General features: G+C 35.2%; 1 protein-coding gene across 1 annotated transcript in view; it reads left to right on the top strand.

The window, feature by feature from the left end:
- Positions 1 to 20,047, top strand: part of MALRD1 (MAM and LDL receptor class A domain containing 1) — a 512,454-nt gene that overhangs the window by 280,515 nt on the left and 211,892 nt on the right. The window contains exon 29 of the mRNA XM_043480161.1: positions 17,704 to 17,887. Within this exon, the coding sequence (XP_043336096.1) occupies positions 17,704 to 17,887 (184 nt within the window). The remainder of the gene's footprint in view (positions 1 to 17,703; positions 17,888 to 20,047) is intronic.

Below are 20,047 nucleotides of genomic sequence, written 5' to 3'. Positions count from 1 at the left end.
TGTACCAATCCCACACAGCCATAAAAGATTTTTTGTATTTGGGCACTGACCATTCCTTCAAATCAGTGTAAGATTTGTATTCATTTAAATGAAGGTTGGTTGTGTAAACTTTTCCAAAAAAAAAAACACATTTAATGATACTGGGATTCCCTTTCTCAGTTATTAGACAAAATCAATAATTCAAAAATATAATCCCTCTAGTTCTTGAGAATCTGTTAAATAATTTGTATTTTCATAAATAATGTATTACACTGTATTCAGGCTCATTAGCTATCATATTTAAACATGATAAATGGCAATCAAAATGTCATTTCTACATGTAGATCAGACAAGAAAGCAGGATTTTTTTTTTCAGTAGGACATACTAAAATTACCAGATCATGGTATTGCTATATTTTAAAAATTCATAAATGTGCTTTTTTAAGAAATAGATCCTAGAGAATGGATGATTTCTGCAGACTTTCATCGAAGTGTTTTCTTTTTTAAGATCCTAGTTTAGTTTTCATGTTTTATGGGGAGAGTATAAGAATTTTAAAGAAGTGAACAACCCTGGCTAAGTAACATTGCCAATAGGAAAAGGGTATGTTCATTTTCTTTGTAATCTCTGAACAATAAACTTTATTTTGCAGTAGTCAGGGATTTTTGTCTGTTTTGTTCACAGATGGATTCCAAGCACTAAAAGCTGGTCTTGATAAAAGAAAGGCACTCAAAAAAAAAAGAAAAGAAAGGCACTCAAATATTCAGTTACTAAATGAAATGGAGCTTTTAAGGAAAAATAATCTAAGTAAGGGATGTTTTATAGCTTGCTTCTGGCTGTAAGCAGTTTATTTATACGTTTATAAGATAGCACTGGTTGCACGTCAAGGAATTTGCCTAAGGGAACAAGGTAAGAGTCAGAGTGTCTTACCATCTAGCCTCAGAAGTTATCCACTATCATTTGCACGATTACGCATTGGTTATATAGGCCAACATCTTCAGTGTGAGCAGTCCATCAGGCTAGAACTCAGTAAATACCAGACAATGGGGAGTGGGGCCATCTTGGCTGGCTGCCACACGGACATCCTGATAACCACTCCCAGCTTAAACTTCACTGATGTTTACACGTTCTCTTCTCGTTACGTGTTCTCATTTACTCATATATATATTCAGTGGTTCTTCATTCCCAGCTTAAAAAAAAGTCCAAACATGGAAAGCTTGCGTATTCCTCTCAACTGCTGGCACCAACCAACCTTGACATCACTGTGCATACAATTCCTCTCCAGTGTGTCCTCAATTATAATCTCTCTCTCCTTCTGTACTTGCTTCCATATGATGATGCTCTTTCTCCTGTTTTCAGTCTCACCCTCTCACTACATCATCCAATCCGCTTTTAAAATCCTTTAACACTCCTTTATCTGTCTCGTTTCCTGCTTTAGTTACTGCCTCTACTTGGCTTCTGTTCACAGCAAAACTTGTTAAAAAGTTGTAATTCTTGCACTCCTTTCTTCAACTTGTGTTCACTCCTCAACCAACTCATATTCAGCCTTCCAAACTGCACTGAATCTTCTCTTGGAAAGTTTACCAGTTTCATCTCACCAATGCCACTTAACACTTTTCTGGGCCCAAGTTGCTTGGCAACTCAGCAGTATTTGGCATTTGTGACCACCCCTGCTTAGAAACACTTTCATTTCCTTGTCTTAGCTTATGGGATACTGTACCTTCACGGTTTTACTCTAACTCCCCCATCTTTTCCTCTTCATATCTTTTCCTAACTCTTCTTCCAGACAGTATCTTTGCCTCCTTATTCTCCATCTTTGAATCTCTTTAGGTTACTTCGTTCCTCATACAGCTTTAAATGCCAACTGTTTTGTTCCTTGCCTCATACCGAATTACTCAATGAACTGGATTTCCAATAAGTTTAATATAAATTAAACTTTTATTCTGATGGATGCTTTTAAGTTCCATGATTTTATAATAGCTTCATATATATATAATACATATTATATATATATGACTTATGTTTCCCAGAGTGGTTGTAAATACTTAGAGTTTCAGAAATGTATTTTATACTTTACTATTTGTTATGACACATAGCACAATGAGAGGGAACTATTTGGTGCTTAATACCCATTGAATTCAACTAATTTATCAGTATGACAGGACAAGTACAGCCTATAAAATAAATGCAGTCTCAGTTCTAGACAGAGAAACAAATTTACTTCTAAGTGATGTCATTAATTAACCTTAGTATAATAATTTACAGGAACACAAATCTCTAACACTGTTTCTTAAGTAAGCACACTTAACACATCTAAATGGATAGAATATGTTTTAAGAAATATATCTAAATGAATAAAATGTGCTTTTCCTAGACTGATATCAGTCATTTTTGTATATGCCTTGTATAGCTGTAGAGTGATATTTTTATTCATTCCTTCTACACAATGTAGGAATTGTGAGTGTAGAGATCTCATTTCAGAGTGACTGTATATAGGTACAAAATGTATATGTAATATGTATAATATATATCTAATATCTAATGTATATATATCATGTGAATATGTACATGTTAGAGATGTATATGTATGTAATGTAACATGTATTGTCTATCACATCATGTAAATTTATGATATAATGAAAAAATCATTTCCTAATCTTTCAGCAAATGGTTGCTTAGTGTGCCTTGCATTGGGGTTGCAACAGCAAACACATGCATGACCTGTGGTTTCACTTTTTTAGAAAAACTTTTTATTTTGTATTGGGACTTCCTTGGTGGTTCAGACAGTAAAGAATCTGCTTGGAATGAACGGGACCTGGATTAGATCCCTGGGTTGGGACAATCCCCTTCAGAAGGGAATGGCAACCCACTCCAGTATTCTTGCCTGGAGAATTCCATGGACAGAGGAGCCTGGTGAGCTACAGTCCATGGGGTTGCAAAGAGTCAGACAAGATTGAGTGACTAAAAGTGGAGATAGCCAATTAACAATGTTGTGATAGTTTCAGGTGAACAGTGAAGGGACTCAGCTATATATATACATGTATCCACTCTCCCCCAAGCTTCCCTCTTGTCCAAGCTGCCACATAACACTGAGCAGATTTCCGGTAGGTACTTTTTCATTTTAAATACAGCAGTGTATAAATGTTCTTCCCCTACTCCTTAACTATCCCTTTGTCCCATCCTTCCCCCAGCAACCATAAGTTCATTCTTTAAGTCTGTGAGTCTGCTTCTGTTTTGTAAGTTCATTTGTATCATTTCTTTTTAGATTTCACATATAAAGGATATCATATAATATTTCTACGTCTCTGTCTGACTTTCTTCCCTGAGTATGGCAGTCTCTGTCCTAGATTCACTTCTTTTAAGGCAAACATACTGACCTATGAAAAATCTTGATAGCATTCTTTGTATTCATGAACTCATATTAGTTTTATCATCACAAAGAATGTAAAATCTTAGGATAAATGTAGATCTCCAAGAATAACTGTGTGCTTATAGTGAAAGTCGCTCAGTCGTGTCTGACTCTTTGCAACCCATGGATTATATTGTATAGTCCATGGAATTCTCCAGGGCAGAATACTAGAGTGGGTAGCCTTTCGCTTCTCCAGGGGATCTTCCCAATCCAGGGATCAAACCCAGATCTCCCACATTGCAGGTGGGTTCTTTCCCAGTTGAGCTACTAGCTTAAATGAGGAATAATAAGTAGTGCTTGATTCACCTGAAGTCATTGTAGGAAAAGACAGGCAATCATAAAAAAGAGCATTTTAATTCTTGATTAGAGGCCACAGTGAAGCAAGTACAAGGTATTACAGACACCGAAGTTCTGTAATTATTGTGTCCCTGGGTAATTACTCCAGAATTGAAGAAGGTTTAAAAGCTTTACACACTGAAGACTGCAAGGAAGAACCACCTTTTATGATTTCAAATTTCACCAAATGCAGGAATGATTAATTGCTGCTCTAGCTAAAATATTTCTATATATTCCACTGAAATTAATACAGCTAAAAACACCATTTATGCTTTTGCCAGGGCTTGTATGGCTTGTCAGTAATCCAGAAAGAATATTTTGATAATTCATGTTATCCTTCTCTAGTCGTCAATGGCATTTTCTTATTGTATTTTTTTTGGACTAGGACAGGGTTAAACCCTTAACTTGAAAGACATGTCCAGAGTTTGGCTTAGATACAAGGATTTCAAAGATGAGAGCCAAAATGAGTATGCTTGTGCCAAAAAGAAGGATGGAAGGAGCATATGACTGGACCCATCTGTAGCAAATTGCCTTTGATGATGCAACAAAAAATAATTAAAACACAACAAAAAGCAGTGAATGATTTCAGTAATGAATAAAATCCTCTGGAAGACTGATAAAGATACTAGTACAGAAAAAACAGCATTTCTTCCTGCAAGAAATTTTGGAAAGGAAAATCCATTTCTCTAACCTTTAAAGTCTAATGGTTTCTCTGTGGACTCTTTCCCATTTATATTCTTTCCTAACTTCATGTTGGCACTTATACTATTTAGTAAAATTGACTGTGAAGTCCTGTGATAAAATGCCACCCTGCAGTATCTTTGTAATTTTATGATCAATAAAATACCCTGATGCCATAGCATAGTAATCAATGTATAAGAAATGATTTTCAAACAAAGAAATAATAAAAGTATTAGCCAGATAAATACCTTTCAGATATTAAAAATGTCATTTACAGAAAATAAGCATAGCAATGCATAGACTAAAACCAAGAGAGCTACAATTTGGGGGAAAAGTCATGAAACAAAAGCTTGAATGCTTCCAAGCCAGCATGCTAGAGAAAATTTAAGACTGACAATGATAATTATTACTGCATAATCTTTGTGCATAGAGTGGTAATTGCTTTCTGGCTCCAGAGCTACAGATTCAGAGTGAAATGTAACAACTGAGAATTGCATTTTTTATACCTAGTGATGAGACAGAGAACGGATCTATGGTTTATTGGAACGATATAAAATAATTACTGCATTTTATAATCTTAGAAAGTCAGGTTTCAGTTTCTATCTAGAGTGCTTTCTGGAAGTTTATCCATCTGAATTTTCATTTTCCCTTCCATGTGGGAAGTTTATGAAGCCTCACTAATTGGGCTGGACATTTCTATGAGAAATGCAAAGTGCAGAATAATGATAGCATTTTCATTCTTCACCCATGTTCTCCAAGAGGGTCCCCAAGAGATGTTGACTGGGTCTGCATTCTGTCGCACTTTCAGGCAGTTCCATCAATAATCAGGCTCTGCTTCTACTGGTGGTGTTTGTAACAAATCCACTCCTGGGCAGTGCAGCCACTGACGATATTCTCAAGCCCATGCAGTGCTAACTCTGCATTCCTGGCTGCCTGGGCCGTGCTGTCAAGATAGAACATGACCCTTACAATGAAAAGACTGAGAGTCTACCGAAAAAAAAAGTGCTTATTCCAGTTGAAGTTTTCTGAAGTCTAGTAATTGCTATAGGAGATTCAGCTAAATCTTCCTTAGAATATTTTATAAAATTGTAATTGTTCCAACAAAGCAGAGATCTAGATATTTTGTATCATCACCATTCTATAGTAAAATGAAATCCTGTTCACTTAGTTTTACTCTAAATCTGTTTCTTCAGGAGATAGACATTTAATACTTCTCTAGGCACAAATATCTTAGTAATTATTTCAATTATCTTTAAGATAGTTTGATTCAAATGGTCATGATTTAGGAGTTATAGACTTTCAAGTTATATGATACTAAAAATCACCCAAAGCACCCTACAGTGAAGGTCTGTATGCAAATGATGATGCTGAAATATAAACGAAATTCATTAAGCATTGAATCATTCTTCCTGTAAGAAGTATAGTACAGGTTGCACTTTCAGTGTCGTTGAAGACTATCAGAGTAATGAGGGATTCCAGTGGCAGGTCATCATGTGTTTATAAGGATGAGAAAACCAACCTTGGTGTCAGTAATGAAGAGAGGAAAAATCAGTTGAGGGGTTGAGGTACTGAGTAGAAGGTTGTGTGTTCCTTCCCCATGTGATGTGAAGAACCTAACAATTATCAAGGCTGAAAAAGACTCATATAATTGGCAGCTTCTTGTCATCCCAGAGCACTTCCTTCTGTCATTCATGAAGATCAGGATGTACCAAGGAGTCTAATTGTAATCAGCACAAGGATGACCATTCTAACAATAAACACAGTTTGACCTGTGAACAGGCTGAGAAACAAGAGTGAAATGAGATGATTGTGTCATATGAATCATTAACATTAGACATTTATCTAACATGGATGACATAAAAGTATGGATGAAACCGATCACAGAAGAGGTTGATGTAGCATGCATGGCTAAAATAAGACAAAAAAAAAATAAGAAAAACAATTTTTAGACTATTAGTATATATTCAATTAAATGAGCCAAGAGTTTGGAAATCTAGCTCATATTTTTGAGCTATGCCAGTTGTTGCTTAACGTACTCTTAACTAATTTTAATTTAAGACTAAAGAGAGGTTTTACTGACTGTCCTACACAGAAGCATGTATCGTATCATGAGATTTGCCTCTTTACTTGGGACCCTTCAAAAACCAGAGCTGAAGTAACTTGCAGTGCTACAATTAAAATATTACACAAAGATGCTTATTGCTTTTGTGAAATGAACAATTCACTACAACCTGCTTCTGTATTCAAAAACTCCCCTGATCATGTTGGGTTTAAGTATTAACATTTGCTTTAAAAATCACTCTCTGAGTGATTGCTTTCTGAGTCTGGAAATGGACTTTATCGAAAAGTGATAAAGTTCTGAGCTTAGTTTGCTTGGCAGCTGATACCAGCCACCAGATTAACATCAGGTACCAGAGAAGTCTGGGTCTCTGACAGTAAATCTGACCATCAAGAGATACAAAGAAGTACAATTTTTAAAAAATGCAACAAAGGTTAAGAGGGTAGGATTGGAACAGAGGGACCACTTTTCCCAAAGTGTATTGATGGTTGACCTGAATTATTCTGAGCTCTGTCATCTTAAATACCATAGTTGTATATTTAATCACATCGTTAAAAAGTGATTGGGGGCTATTTCCTCCCTATCTTTTCATCTGCCTGAGGGGCTTTCCAAGAGAGTGGTGATCTGCCCTTCAACAGATGACAATGTGAGATAAACCTCAGCCCTTTTTATTAGTTTCAAGGATCAGTCTTTCCCTTATTCTTAGCCTTACTAGTAGAGTTTTGGCTGTTTATTTTGATTTTTACCTGAGTTTGAACTTCACCTGTTATCCATGATTTCTTCCTTCTTCCCTTTAGCATTAGTGAATCACACCTGTGGGAGAAAACAATGGCTTCTGGTGACACTCAAGAAACAATAGGGACTTCCCTGATGGTCTAATGACTAAGACTCCAAGCTCCCAAGATAGGAGGTCAGGAAACTAGATTCCACATGCCACAACTAAAGATCCTGCATGCTACAACTAAGACCTGGCTCAGCCAAATAAATATATTAATAAAAATAAAATATTTTTTTAAAGTTACATAACAAGGTTAAAAAAAGAAATAGTAGCATTGATTAGGTTATGGTAGATACACATATGTGTGTGTGTATATGTGGGGCTTCCTAGGTGGCACCAGTTGTAAAGAGTCTGTGTACCAATGCAGGAGACACAAATGATGTGGGATAGATCCCAGGGTTAGGAAGATGCAGTACTACTTGCCTGGAGAATTCCATGAACAGAGGAGCCTGGAGGGCTACTGTCCATGGGGTTTCAGAGAGTCAAACTGAAGTATGGTGTTATGTGTATATACTTGTACATACCTGTATACATGTAACTTTGTGGGTGTGCGTGTGTGCGTGCATGCTGTGCTTGGTCGCTCAGTCATGTCTGACTCTTTGTGACCCCAGGAACTGTAGCGCCCCAGGCTCCCCTGTCCATGGGGATTCTCCAGGCAAGAATACTGCAGTGGGTTGCCATGCCCTCCTCCAGGGCATCTTCCCAACCCACAGATTGAACCCAGGTCTGCCCCATGGCAGGTGGAGAGATCCAGGGCATTGTGGAGTGTAGTGATTGCAGACTTGTCCTTAGAGTTGTCTTTGAGCCACAAGCTACCAGCCCATTTGTTAGTCTCCCCTCTTCACTGAATCTTAGGGCATTAATCTAATCGTTGAGTATAAAGATATATTGGGTTGGCCAAAAAGTTCATCTGGGATTTTCATGAGATGTTACAGAAAAACTGGAATGAACTTTTTGGCTAACTCAATGTATATATATATATATATTTCTACTTTTCTTTATCTCACTCCTAGAACATTTGCTTGGAAAGAAAATAGGATGAGAGATAATGCATTTAAGCAATTATGATTTATGTTTTAGAAATATATTTTTTATTTGCTATAGATCTTAATAATGTTTATGTGTGAACATATACTGGTAAAATGTAAATGTCTTCTTTGTCAGACATGGTATTAGAAACTCTAAACACTGGATCTCCAAGCCTTACAAAAGATGAAAAGGTAAATATGATAGTTCTCATTTTTCAGATGAGGAAAGTGAAACTCATAGTACAAAACTTGGTTAGTTCCATTACATTCCATTGAGCTCAGAATAAATTAAGTAGTATAGATGAGGCAAGTTTGCAAATAAGGAGAGATTTTAGTTTAGGTATCACTTACTGTGTGGTTTAAGGGATGGGAAATACCTACAGAAAGCAGCACTGTCCTTCTAGCTAACCCTGGTGGAAGCTGTGACTTTCCCTTTTTTTTTTTTTAATTTTGCATCTTTTTTTTTTATCAAAAATGCATTTATGTATGTTTTTAATTGGGGGATAATTGCTTTACAATGTTGTGTTAGTTTTCACTGTATGACAAGGCGAATCAGCTACATGTATATGTATATTCCCTCCCTCTTGAACCTCCTTCTTCGCCCCCATCCCACCACTCAGGCCATCACAGAGTGCAGAGCTGAGCTCCTGTGCAATAGAGCAGCTTCCCACTGGCTCGATATTTTATGTATGAGAGTGTATCTATGTCTCAATTTGTCCCACCCTCTCGTTCCACTGCTGTGACATTCTTTACTGCTAAGCCCACATTCATTTTTGGAAGTATAGTCTTTGATAGATGAGAGGAAATTATGGTACCTCCGATCTATGAATAGAACTTTGAATCTTTTTCATGATTTAAATATGTTCTGCCTTTTCTAATTACCCTGTATTTTAGACTATGTGTGCACACATATGTATTCTTTTTGCTAACACATGCAGCTCTGAGGAGTATCTGGCCAATATCCAGGCCAGTGTACTAGAATTTGTATGTTTTACCACATGAGTTTTTCCTTAACTACATATTTATCACTTAGTTTCATCTTATTATACTCTTGTATCCTTACCTTTCATCCTTGGAACAAGGGCATGAATAAATAAATCCAATAATTATTCCTTATTCTTGTCCTTTGTAAACTTCTTACTATTTATTGCTGAGTAATTAATCCACTACTCGTAAGCATTTGGGTCTCAGTGCTGCTGCCCAAGGCTTCAAAGGACATGCACAGTTCTTTATGATATTAAACCTTAATGAGTATGGCTCTCATATTTTTATATACATAATAAATTGAAAGGCTAAACCAAATCAAACTTTCATTTTTTAGCTCTTACCCTGCATTTCAGCAGTTAAAATGTCCAGATAATAAATTATAGAGCGAGTGTTGTTATTACTGTTTTAAAGAGAAATATTCCATTTGGCTTAGCAGAGGCTTAGAGCATATTTTGCATACAAATTCTTGTTAGCGTGGCTCTCCTGTTTCAGGCAGCAGGCGGTGGAATGGACATTAGATTCAGATGAATCTGGGTCCAACCTCTGCTCTATCCTAATATTTCTTGCTATGTATTCTCAGTTTCAAATTTCTGAAGTATTCTGAGCCTCATTTTCCTTGTTTACAAAATAGATTAATAACAGGTTGTTTGCTGTTTTAGTCACTAAGTCCTGTCCAACTCTTTTGTGACCCCGTGGACTGTAGCCTGTCAGGCTTCTCTGTCCATGGAATTTCCCAGGCAAGAATACTGGAGTGGGTTGCCATTTTCTCCTCCAGGGCATCTTCCCAACCCAGGAATACAAGCCCACTTCTCTTTGGTCTCCTGCATTCACCGGCGTGTGTTTTACAGCTGCACCACCTGTGGACCTTTAACACCAGGAGCTATAAAGACTTGACCTCTTTCTCATCACCTGTCCAGAAGCTCTGACCAGTGCCAACTGTTCTAGGTCAACGTCCCCATCTTGTGGACAGAATAAAGAACAGTTTGACCTCATATCCCTTTCCATTACTATCTTCATGTCTTCTTGGGGTAGGGAGAGAGTCTTTGGGAGATTAATACTGGTGATTAGGAGGGGAGTGGATGAATAGTCTCTAGAAGTTTTACCTGATTCTCACTGTAGGCTACACTTTTTGTTAATTTCATCAAAGGTATTCTTTCTTTATAAAACACAAGCATGTGTTTGCCTATATCCTCTTTTGCCTTCTCTGTGAACTCCCAGCATGGCAACAACTCCAAAACACATTTCTTTATGTGAATTTGCTCTAATTCTAGTTATTGCTTTTGGACTACTGAGGAAACCATGTATTAATACTTATATTGATCAGTTCCATTAGGAATTTGAATTCTAGTTTCAACTAGATTTTTCAGTGCAGTCCCTTAAGCTTCCCATTCATTTCACAATAATGTCTACTCCTAGATGCCTCCGCCTTTGCTCTCTGCACGTCACACCTTGTGATGACACGTGTCCTGTCTCAACCCACTTGCATATCACATCCCTTTCTTTCCTCTGAAGCTCCAGGACTAGTTGCCATGAATCCACCCTGCCCACTGTCTACAGCTCTTTCTACTAAAGAACAGATCTTTCTAAAGCAGATCTGGTCAGATTACTCCCTTATTTAAAAATTGTAGGTGACTTTATATTGGCTATAGGATTAAGTCTGAAAGATACTTTCCATTGTATGGTCTTGGTCTCTATATCTGAGTTATCTATATCTGCGCATCCTCAGTCTTTATTATACTTTTGATATTCTAATCACATCAGACTATTCAGGGTTCCCAAAATATTTCAACACTTCCATAGGCTACTGCCTGCAATCATGGGATTTTCTTTACTTGGAATATCCTCATATACTTTCATATACTCTTATATATTCACATATACAATATCCTCATATCCTCATATACTATCAGCCGTTGGTGATATTCTGTGCAGTTTCAAAACCCAATACAAAACTACACTCTTTACAACACCTTCCTAATTTCACACAGGTCCTTCATTTTACTGCAACTGCACTCAAGTACTGTATTATTTTTCTGTAATATAATGGAATTTGCTCACACTCAAGCTAAATAGTTACATGGTGTTTTTGTTTCTATTTACTTGTGAGTCCCTTAAATAATAACAGCTTCTTGCTTTTCTTCTTGACACCCATCTTAATTAACAGCATATACAAGAACCTAATAATAGTGGATTTAAATTAAAATTTAACATTCAAGTGAATCATAGATGTTCATTTCCTTCATTACTTGCAATAGGGAATATTGCAATGTAGTGAGCACATGCCTGCTTTGAGATTATGTAAAACAAGCTGAATATTAGGTTGTGTTTCTTATCATTATAACATTTTATCAGCAATTAGAAGAATGTCTGACCCAGACTTAATACTCAATATATGAGTTAAGTAAGTAGAAAACTGATACATTCATTTTATCATATTGGGGTTCTAATATTTAATAAACCATTGTTTTCCTGCTTAATTCCTATCCCAAGTGATTTAATAATGACTAGACTTATTCTTTTGTCATTGACTAAATTCTCATCTTAGTATTCTTTTTTCATCTTTATACTCAGATTTTAGGTTTAACATTTTTTTTGAAGTGCGCTTTTTATTTTAGCAGTATATTTTGAGTGTAAAAGTGTGGATATATTGGACCTGTTTGTTGAATACAAACAGCATTACTGTTTTGGTGAATTCAATGATTTATTAAAGTCAGGAAATTTTCTCACTCTGCATACACACATAATATATACTTCTCTTGGTAGTAATACCTTTATACCTATAATTTTGTGCCTGCTATTAGGATTGGTTTTCAGAGAACTTTAAATTGAGAATTTTACTTTTTTAATACTACTGAAAGACCATTATTCACGTCTTATAGACATTGTATACCTGTGTCTCCTTTGGAAGAAAAATTTGTGAAGGACCTTAGCTTGAAGTTTGTCATACCTTTGCACACATATGCTGTTTCACATACATATATTTGTTTTATTTTCTCTCTCATTATTTCCCACCCCTGGAGGAAGGCAGGGAGCTGAGTTATGTCCAATGATTTTGTCATAAAATGCTGTTCTTTTGTTCGCATTGAGTGGTTATCAACCCTGGTGAACGGCAGTGTGCCAAGGGACAGATACAATCATTCATGACTGACATTCTGCCTCAGACCTGCTGCCTCCTCTTATTATTCTTCCTGTCAGATGCTTCCTAAAGACTCTTCATTTTTATTTTTTTCCCCATTGTTCTTCTATGTTCACCCATATGAATGTTTTTCTCCTTCAGGAACCAAATGTAGTGTGAAAGACAGTAGAAACAAGCCATCAGCCACTAAGGAGGTTATCACCTTGAATATCATAGATTGGGAATTTTAATTGGGTTAGTCAGCCCTTTCTTTTAAGTGCGTAAGGACCTTGCAAGATTCATTCTGAATGTAACTTTGTAAGAACAATCAGCTCCATAGCCTAGTCCTTGTTATAAATAATTCTTCCTCCATTTTGTATCACCTAAGAGTTAAAATAACTATAGTAAGTCTCAGGAAATTATCTGTATGAGTGTTGTGACTCACTTTTGAGAGAATTTATCTGTTAGTCAATTTTTAAATGTTTATTATGACAAACTCTGCAATTTAAACCCATTAAAACTAGTTTTTACCTATTCAGAGAATCTGAAATCTGGTATAATTTTTATGAAGAGGCACTGAAGCTATTTTCAGCCAGTACTAACAATTTCATGCAACATCTTAATTCACCATTTTCAATTAAGTATGTCTTCATTGATTAAAAAGATGCTTTTTTAGTACCTACACTATGCCAAACTCTGTCTTAGGCATGGGAGATCTAGGTTAATAATATCGATAAAGCTCTTGTCCTCATAGACTTTAAGTTGTAGTGGGAAAGACACACAGTGAAGAATTACTGAAATAATTAAAACATAAGATAATATTGGAAAATGAGAAGTGAGAGTGCTATAAATATTAAAGCAGGGTGATGTGATGTAAGTGAGAATGAAACCCACCCTGAAGGTCCTATGAATGCTTCTCCAAGGTGACATTTGAAGAGAAAAAGATAATTGCTTATTTTTTTGGGAAAAAAATATATGTATGTGTGTATATACATATATATGTATATATCAGATTTGTGTGTGTGTATGACTGAAAGAGAAACTAAACTTTCTATCTTGTACAGTGTAAATGAAGTTGTGATTCTGGAATCCTGTTTCCCAGGAAGGGAAACAGAAAGATCAGAATGGTAAAAAGGAAAAAAAAAAGTGATTGTAAGAAATTATATAAAACTTCAGCTTTATTGATCTCGATACTTTGCATTAAACTGCCTACTTTGCCTGAGTCCCATGTTAGTTGCCTAAAATTTTAAAGACAGTTATCAAGAAATAAATGTTTTGAATTTAAAGAAACATTATTCTACAAAACATGAGGACATACTGTTTAAAATCTTTTCAATGAATATATGTCTAAAACCACACATGACTGTTCAGTGAATATATTAATCTAAACTTCAAAATCATTTTGTTAGGACAGAAATCCTCTTGTAAATACAAGAGCCACTGGTTACAGATTTTACTCCCAGTATAGCAGCCATTTGCAAGATATTTCTGTGGAAGAGGTTTTATGCACTTTTAAAATAGTCTATGCTTGATTTCATCCTATTTTTGAAAATTCAAAATAGGATTAACTGTATATAAATTTTAAACATTTGAAAATGTTTGAAATATTAAAGAATATAAATTTCTAATATTTAATTTTTTAAGACTTAATATTTAGATGATTTAGAGAATTATATATATTGGGTTGGCCAAAAAGTTCATCTGGGTTTTTTCATAAGAGCTTACACAGAAAAATCTGAATGAACTTTTTGGCCAGCCCAATATTTATCTGCTAGATACAGACATTATTCTAAATCATAGCTATTCCTTTCCATTTTAAAAAAGATACATAAAAATATTTTATTATGGCTATGAAAGATTTTAACACTACATGGCATCATTAATCAATATTTTAGTCTTGTCTAGAGTCAGAAGACAAAACTTGGCTACAGTGCCAGTAATTAGGGCCAGACATGTATTAAATGACTTTTTTGTTGTTGTTTTTGGTTCAGAATTATTCCTGGATCACATTGCATCTTTTTTACCCTTTATGTGCTCAGTGTACTTGTATCCTTTATGTGCTTAATCATTTGTAAGCATTATGTTTATTTAAGCATATTTTAAGTGTAAAAAATTGCTGAAGTTTCAAAAAGTATTAATAGCAGAAATAATTCATTACATGCCAAACACAGAAAGTTTAAATGGAATATTTGGAAGCTATGCTCTATTATCTTAAAAATGAATAAAGGTCAAATAATTTTTATAGCTCTTATTTTTTTCTGGCTTTTTCAAATTTGACTTGATAATTTTTAGTTACTTTTAGTTATATAAAAGGTATATATTTTATATAAATGTATACATTTATATATTTTTAAATTGTGTATATTAAGTGTTTTAACAGTTCTGCTTTTAGTTTCTAGAGTAATTTTATATTAATAATTTTTTTATGGCTCATCTCTATTAAATGATTACCATTTTAATGTAGGCTCCCCCTCTCTTTTGACCTTCTTATTCCTGGTGTCTAATGTCATATATGGCAACTGTATGAGCATTAAATGTTTGCTGAATAAATGGAAGACTGTCTGAATAAGTCAATAAATAAATCTCCGTTGCACATTTGAATGGCTACTTTTGATAATTAAGGGGACATGATTTGATATGTTATATCCAGAGTTGAATGAGAGCAAATATATTAAAATGATATACTACAATAACCCATCATCAGGTCAATCCATTAACCCTCATTTTCTTTTCCTATCATATAAAATGAGAACAAATATATTAGTTAAATCTCATTTATTAGAAGGCCTGCTGTCAGATTAAAGAAGTGATTTGCATTTTATTGGTTAAAGTGATCACACAACCTTCTTTGTTGGCGTTTGTTGGAAAACCCTTTTGGTGATTGGCATAGTGTATAAGTGGTTCTATAAACTTCTGAAATGAACAGGATAAATTAGCAATGTATTCCCAGGTGACTCAGTGGGAAAGAATCTGCCCGCCAGTGCAGGAGACACAGAAGACCTGGCTCAATCCCTAGGTTGGGAAGATTCCCCTGGAGGAGGAAATGGCAACCCACTCCAATGTTCTTGCCTGGTTTCATGGACAGATGAGCCTGGCTGTCTACAGTCCATGGGGTCCAAAAGAGTCGGACATGACTGAGCACTGAGCTCGAATTAAGTTTGCAAATTAAAATAGACTTATATCATTATCTATGCATGTTATGCTGTTAAGTGTCAAACACCTTCTACTTTAATCTTTAATTTAAATAATCATTCCTTTGATTCCAAATTTCTAAGACATTGGTGATAGTCAGAGACTAACCTTGAAAAAGCTTCTCTTCCTTAATCATTAGAAAGATATGAATTTCCATTAATTAGGTGTGAATTTCCCATCCTCTTCAATGCAGAAGCCACAGGACTCTCTGGGTGTAAAACTTTGTTATTTTGGGGAGGATGTTGAAAGATCTATCTGTGAACTGTTAGTTGTTTTACAAAGTTAATTTTAGAGTAACTAATACAGAGTTCCACTTTCTGTCTGTAATTCCCCAGAAGAGCTGCTTGACTGATTGATTTGTGCTTCCCTCAACAGAATGAGGTGTCAGCCGCCTCATTTATTAACATTAGTTTCCCAAAAGGGTGAGACTATGAATCTGTAACTCCTTTGGATCTCCTCTTCAAGCATTTCTTTTTTTGTTCAGTCCATATTTTTAAAAAAATCTGTAAAATATGTATTTCAGTTATATGCTATAAATCAGTTGGAATATCTTATTTGATTTTCTAGATGCCATCCCATTAAATATTCTCCTCTATTCCACCTTTTTGAGTATAAGTTTCAGTGACCAAATTTACTTGTGAATTTGTCATAAAAACACAATACTGGACCCTGAAATATTCATTTTGGGGACATAAACATAATTATATATATATTTCCCCTTTTTCTTTGTTATATATCCATCATTGTGATTTGTTAACCTCTAATTCCCAAAAAGGGCTATGCCCAGAATAGCAAAGAGCAACACATACAGTTTAAGCCTTTCCTTGTGCTCAACTGACTTACAGTCTGTTTTACTGTTAGTATCATTTTTTGTTATTGTTATTGTTAATATTAAGGAATATGTCACATTATGTCTTGTCATATCATGTTATGTTATACTTGGATTATTCATCTGTTAGAATATTGTACTGCTAGCAGACCAAACTTTGACATTCAGAGTATTACTAATTTGGGTTCTTGAACTTTTTAATTAATAGAAATTGATAAGAGGGCAGACAAGAAATTCGACCAAGACTTCACTGGGACTCGGGCTGCAGCATCAGGGAGCAAAAGCAGGTCCCAGTTTCCCCTGCTTGGGTCCCTTAAGTGGGCTGAGGAATGGTGTGCGTGGTCTGCCCACCCCTTGGTGGTACTGTGGTGTAGGAATCATGCACCGTCCCGGCTTTTGCTCCTGGCACCTCAGAAGTGGCAGTTGGGTTTTAGTCTTTTTGTAGTTTGTTCATGATTTGCCCCACCTGTGCGTGAGTACAGTTATTTTTAGTCCCTTGTCGTTTCTTTATATTCCCTTGGTCAAGGAAACATTTGTCCTGAGGGGAGATATTTAAATGTTTTCTTAGAAAATTAATTTTTCGTTTACAATTTGAAGGATTTGCTATAAAATACTATTTAGCCTCATGTATTGATCATAGTAGAATTTTATAAATAGCCCAAATCATACAATCATCTAATAGAACTTTTGAAATACCATCTTAGAAGTGATCACTTTCCATTCACTTCACAATATCTTATATCTATTGATCTGTGATTTCTCTTACCTGTACCTCCTGTCTTCTCTCTTTTCTCTTGTGTCAGGTCTGTAAGTTATTTCAGGTCTGTAAAGAAAGGTATTGCATTGGACAAAAAATTTCATTTGGGTTTTTCATAAGACATTACAGAAAAACCCTAATGAACTTTTTGGTCAACCCAATACAGTATCAATGATTAAAGAATGTGCATAGCAGTTTGGCAGGGAGGGTACCTAGAACAGTAAAACCAGGGCTTCAGTAAACTATTCAGACTCCATCAACTATCCATTGAGAATTCTGCATGCAAGCAAGAAGAAGTGGATTTAATTGAGTATTCACTTGCTAATAATGATGTCTCTGAAAATATTGAAACAAGTTTACAAGTCTTGCTCATATATCTTTTGGGAATACATAGTAGATTAATAGGCCTCTGTTTCAATGGGGTAAAGTATACCATGACTATTATCAGCTTTTTAATCAGTTTTCACTGGTCAAATGCTTGTGTTCTCAATAATTGGTGTTTTTTCCTTCTTTTGTGATAAATTATTTGCCTAATGCAAACTTCTCTATGTTTAGACAGAGAAAGGACTATCAAAAGTATGGGAAGAAAATAAGCAGAACTCCGGTGATCTCTGGCAAAAGGCTGTCATCCTTCTAGGAAAGTTAAGGAATTTCGAAGTCATATTTCAAGGTCTCCGAACACGGGATCTGGGAGGAGGAGCTGCAATTGATGACATTGAATTTGAAAACTGCATGACTGGTAAGTTTCTGGAAGGCTCTGCTCCTTGGAGGCACACATAAAACCTAGCCATTTATCTTTGCTTCATGTTTATAAAGTGTTCTGCAGTTACATATTTTGTATGTACATAAAAATCAATTGAAAGAGATGATTTTATGATGGTTGAATTTACAGTTCCATGTTAAGATATAATAGTTTCTCCATCCTTTGATTATAAAGATAATTCCTCTCTTCCTTGTATGTTATTGTCTTTTTCTGGCATGTAAAAGTGTTTTTCTTTTCAACACAATTTAAAGCATAAGCCTAGTATTCACATACATTTATGTAACTAATTTTAAATGAACCAGTAGAAAGGGTTAGAAAACAGGAAGTTAGTGGCTATATAAGAAATATATACAGCTAGGCATAATTCAAGCAGAACTTGAACTGAGAGCTATACTTAAGGCATCTAAAAGGCTACTCTAGCCAGTGAACAATAATTTGAAAAATAAGTTATCATTTATCACGCTTCTAAATCTGAAGTATAATTACACTTAGATTTTCTTTATGAAACCACCCAGAAAATGTCAAAAATAATTATAAATATATTTGTACAGTTTCACAACTGCAGAGTTTCTTTCTGAGAAGCTATTCCATCTGATTTATGAAATAGTACAGTGTGATATGTCCTGCCCATGAAAGATATGCCTTCTGTGGTTTCCTATGCTGATTCCCTTGGAGGCTAGCCCCTGGGACTGAAGAGCTAAACCTGAGGGCTGCTTAATTCCGTTGCTGCTTTCATATTAAAATATCACTTCACTGAGACATTTTGAAAATATGACTTGGGTTTTTGGTGCTGTTAGATCATTTGATTTCTTTATGAAAAGCCTTCTACTTAAATGTCAGTCTTTTATTGAGTCCCCCCCATCCCCACGCTGTGTTTCCAGCAAAGGCAGCTGATACTCAGCTATTATATGTTTACACACACACACACACACACACACATAACATAAAAGCAGAATGTATGCACCCTAGATAATCTAGGGAGGAGAGAATCTGAAAACAGGGTTTGGGTGTGGAGGTGTTTGGAAGAGGATTCCTGGACCACAGAAAATGGGATCTGAAAATATAATCATGAAAAGGTATCTTAGAAGTTAGAATGTGCTTCTTTAATGCTTTTCTAGTAACTTCCTAGTAATATGCTAAATTTCCGTTATAGTTTGTTACTCAATTTATAAGTGATTCTGGCAAGTTCAAAAGGAGAAACTCTTCAAAGCTTTATCTAAGATTTTTAGAAAGAAGTTTTTATTAAACAGGAGAGATTCTTTTCCTCTCGAGGGAAGCAGAATGACTCTTGGATGGGTTGATTCAGTGCAGAGAAAAATTTGAGAGTTATTATTCCAGCTTTGCCAAGTTTCATGTTGAAGTTCTTTTTGTTCTTCTCTTAAAGTCCTGTGAAAATTTACATGATTATAATGCATTCAAGTCAATTGAGCATTCATTCAGCTTACTGACTAATACTTTATTTCTTATATTTAGTGATATAGTACTTTTAAGTCTTTCTATGCCATAAATAAAGAGGCAGTTTTGGTTAATTGTAGTGAATATGGTCAATTGTATGTCAAATATATTTTAGGAAGAAGTAACTATTTTTTAAATAGCCAGGCTGTTGCATATGTCTGGAACTAAAAAAACAATAAATTTTTTGGTCTTCTTAGTTTTAAACTGTATGTCAATAAAATAGCAGTGCTGTGAAAAATCAGCAACAAGAAGCAAACTAGTGTATAAATTGATCTAGGTTGTTTTCTACTATTGCCAATTTAGAAAAGAATGGTATCTGACAAAACATCAGAGGGACAGTGTAGAATGATGGTTAGGAACAAGGAGTGGAGTCAAACTACCCGGGCGTGGAAACTGGCTCTGCCACTGACTTTGAGTTAGGTGAGCTTATTTTGCTTTTCCTCAGTTTTTTCATCAATAAAATGGGTACAACAGTAATAGCACTTCTGTCATAGATTTCTGTGAATACTATGTTACTATACATATATTGCTTAGAATATTCTTGACACAGTAAAAAAGTCATGTATTGCATTGTATTATTTTACCCATTGTCATTAACTATGTCATATTTTTAAATGGTACTTTATTGCTCTATTAAGAAACCAGCTTCAGATCCTGTGTAAATAGGTCACCATAAAATCT

The sequence above is a fragment of the Cervus canadensis genome, chromosome 10 (genome assembly GCF_019320065.1).
Source record: "Cervus canadensis isolate Bull #8, Minnesota chromosome 10, ASM1932006v1, whole genome shotgun sequence".
In the NCBI taxonomy this organism is placed as follows: domain Eukaryota; kingdom Metazoa; phylum Chordata; class Mammalia; order Artiodactyla; family Cervidae; genus Cervus; species Cervus canadensis.
The sequence above is the reverse complement of the archived record's forward strand: the minus strand, read 5'-3'. Positions and strand labels throughout refer to the sequence as shown.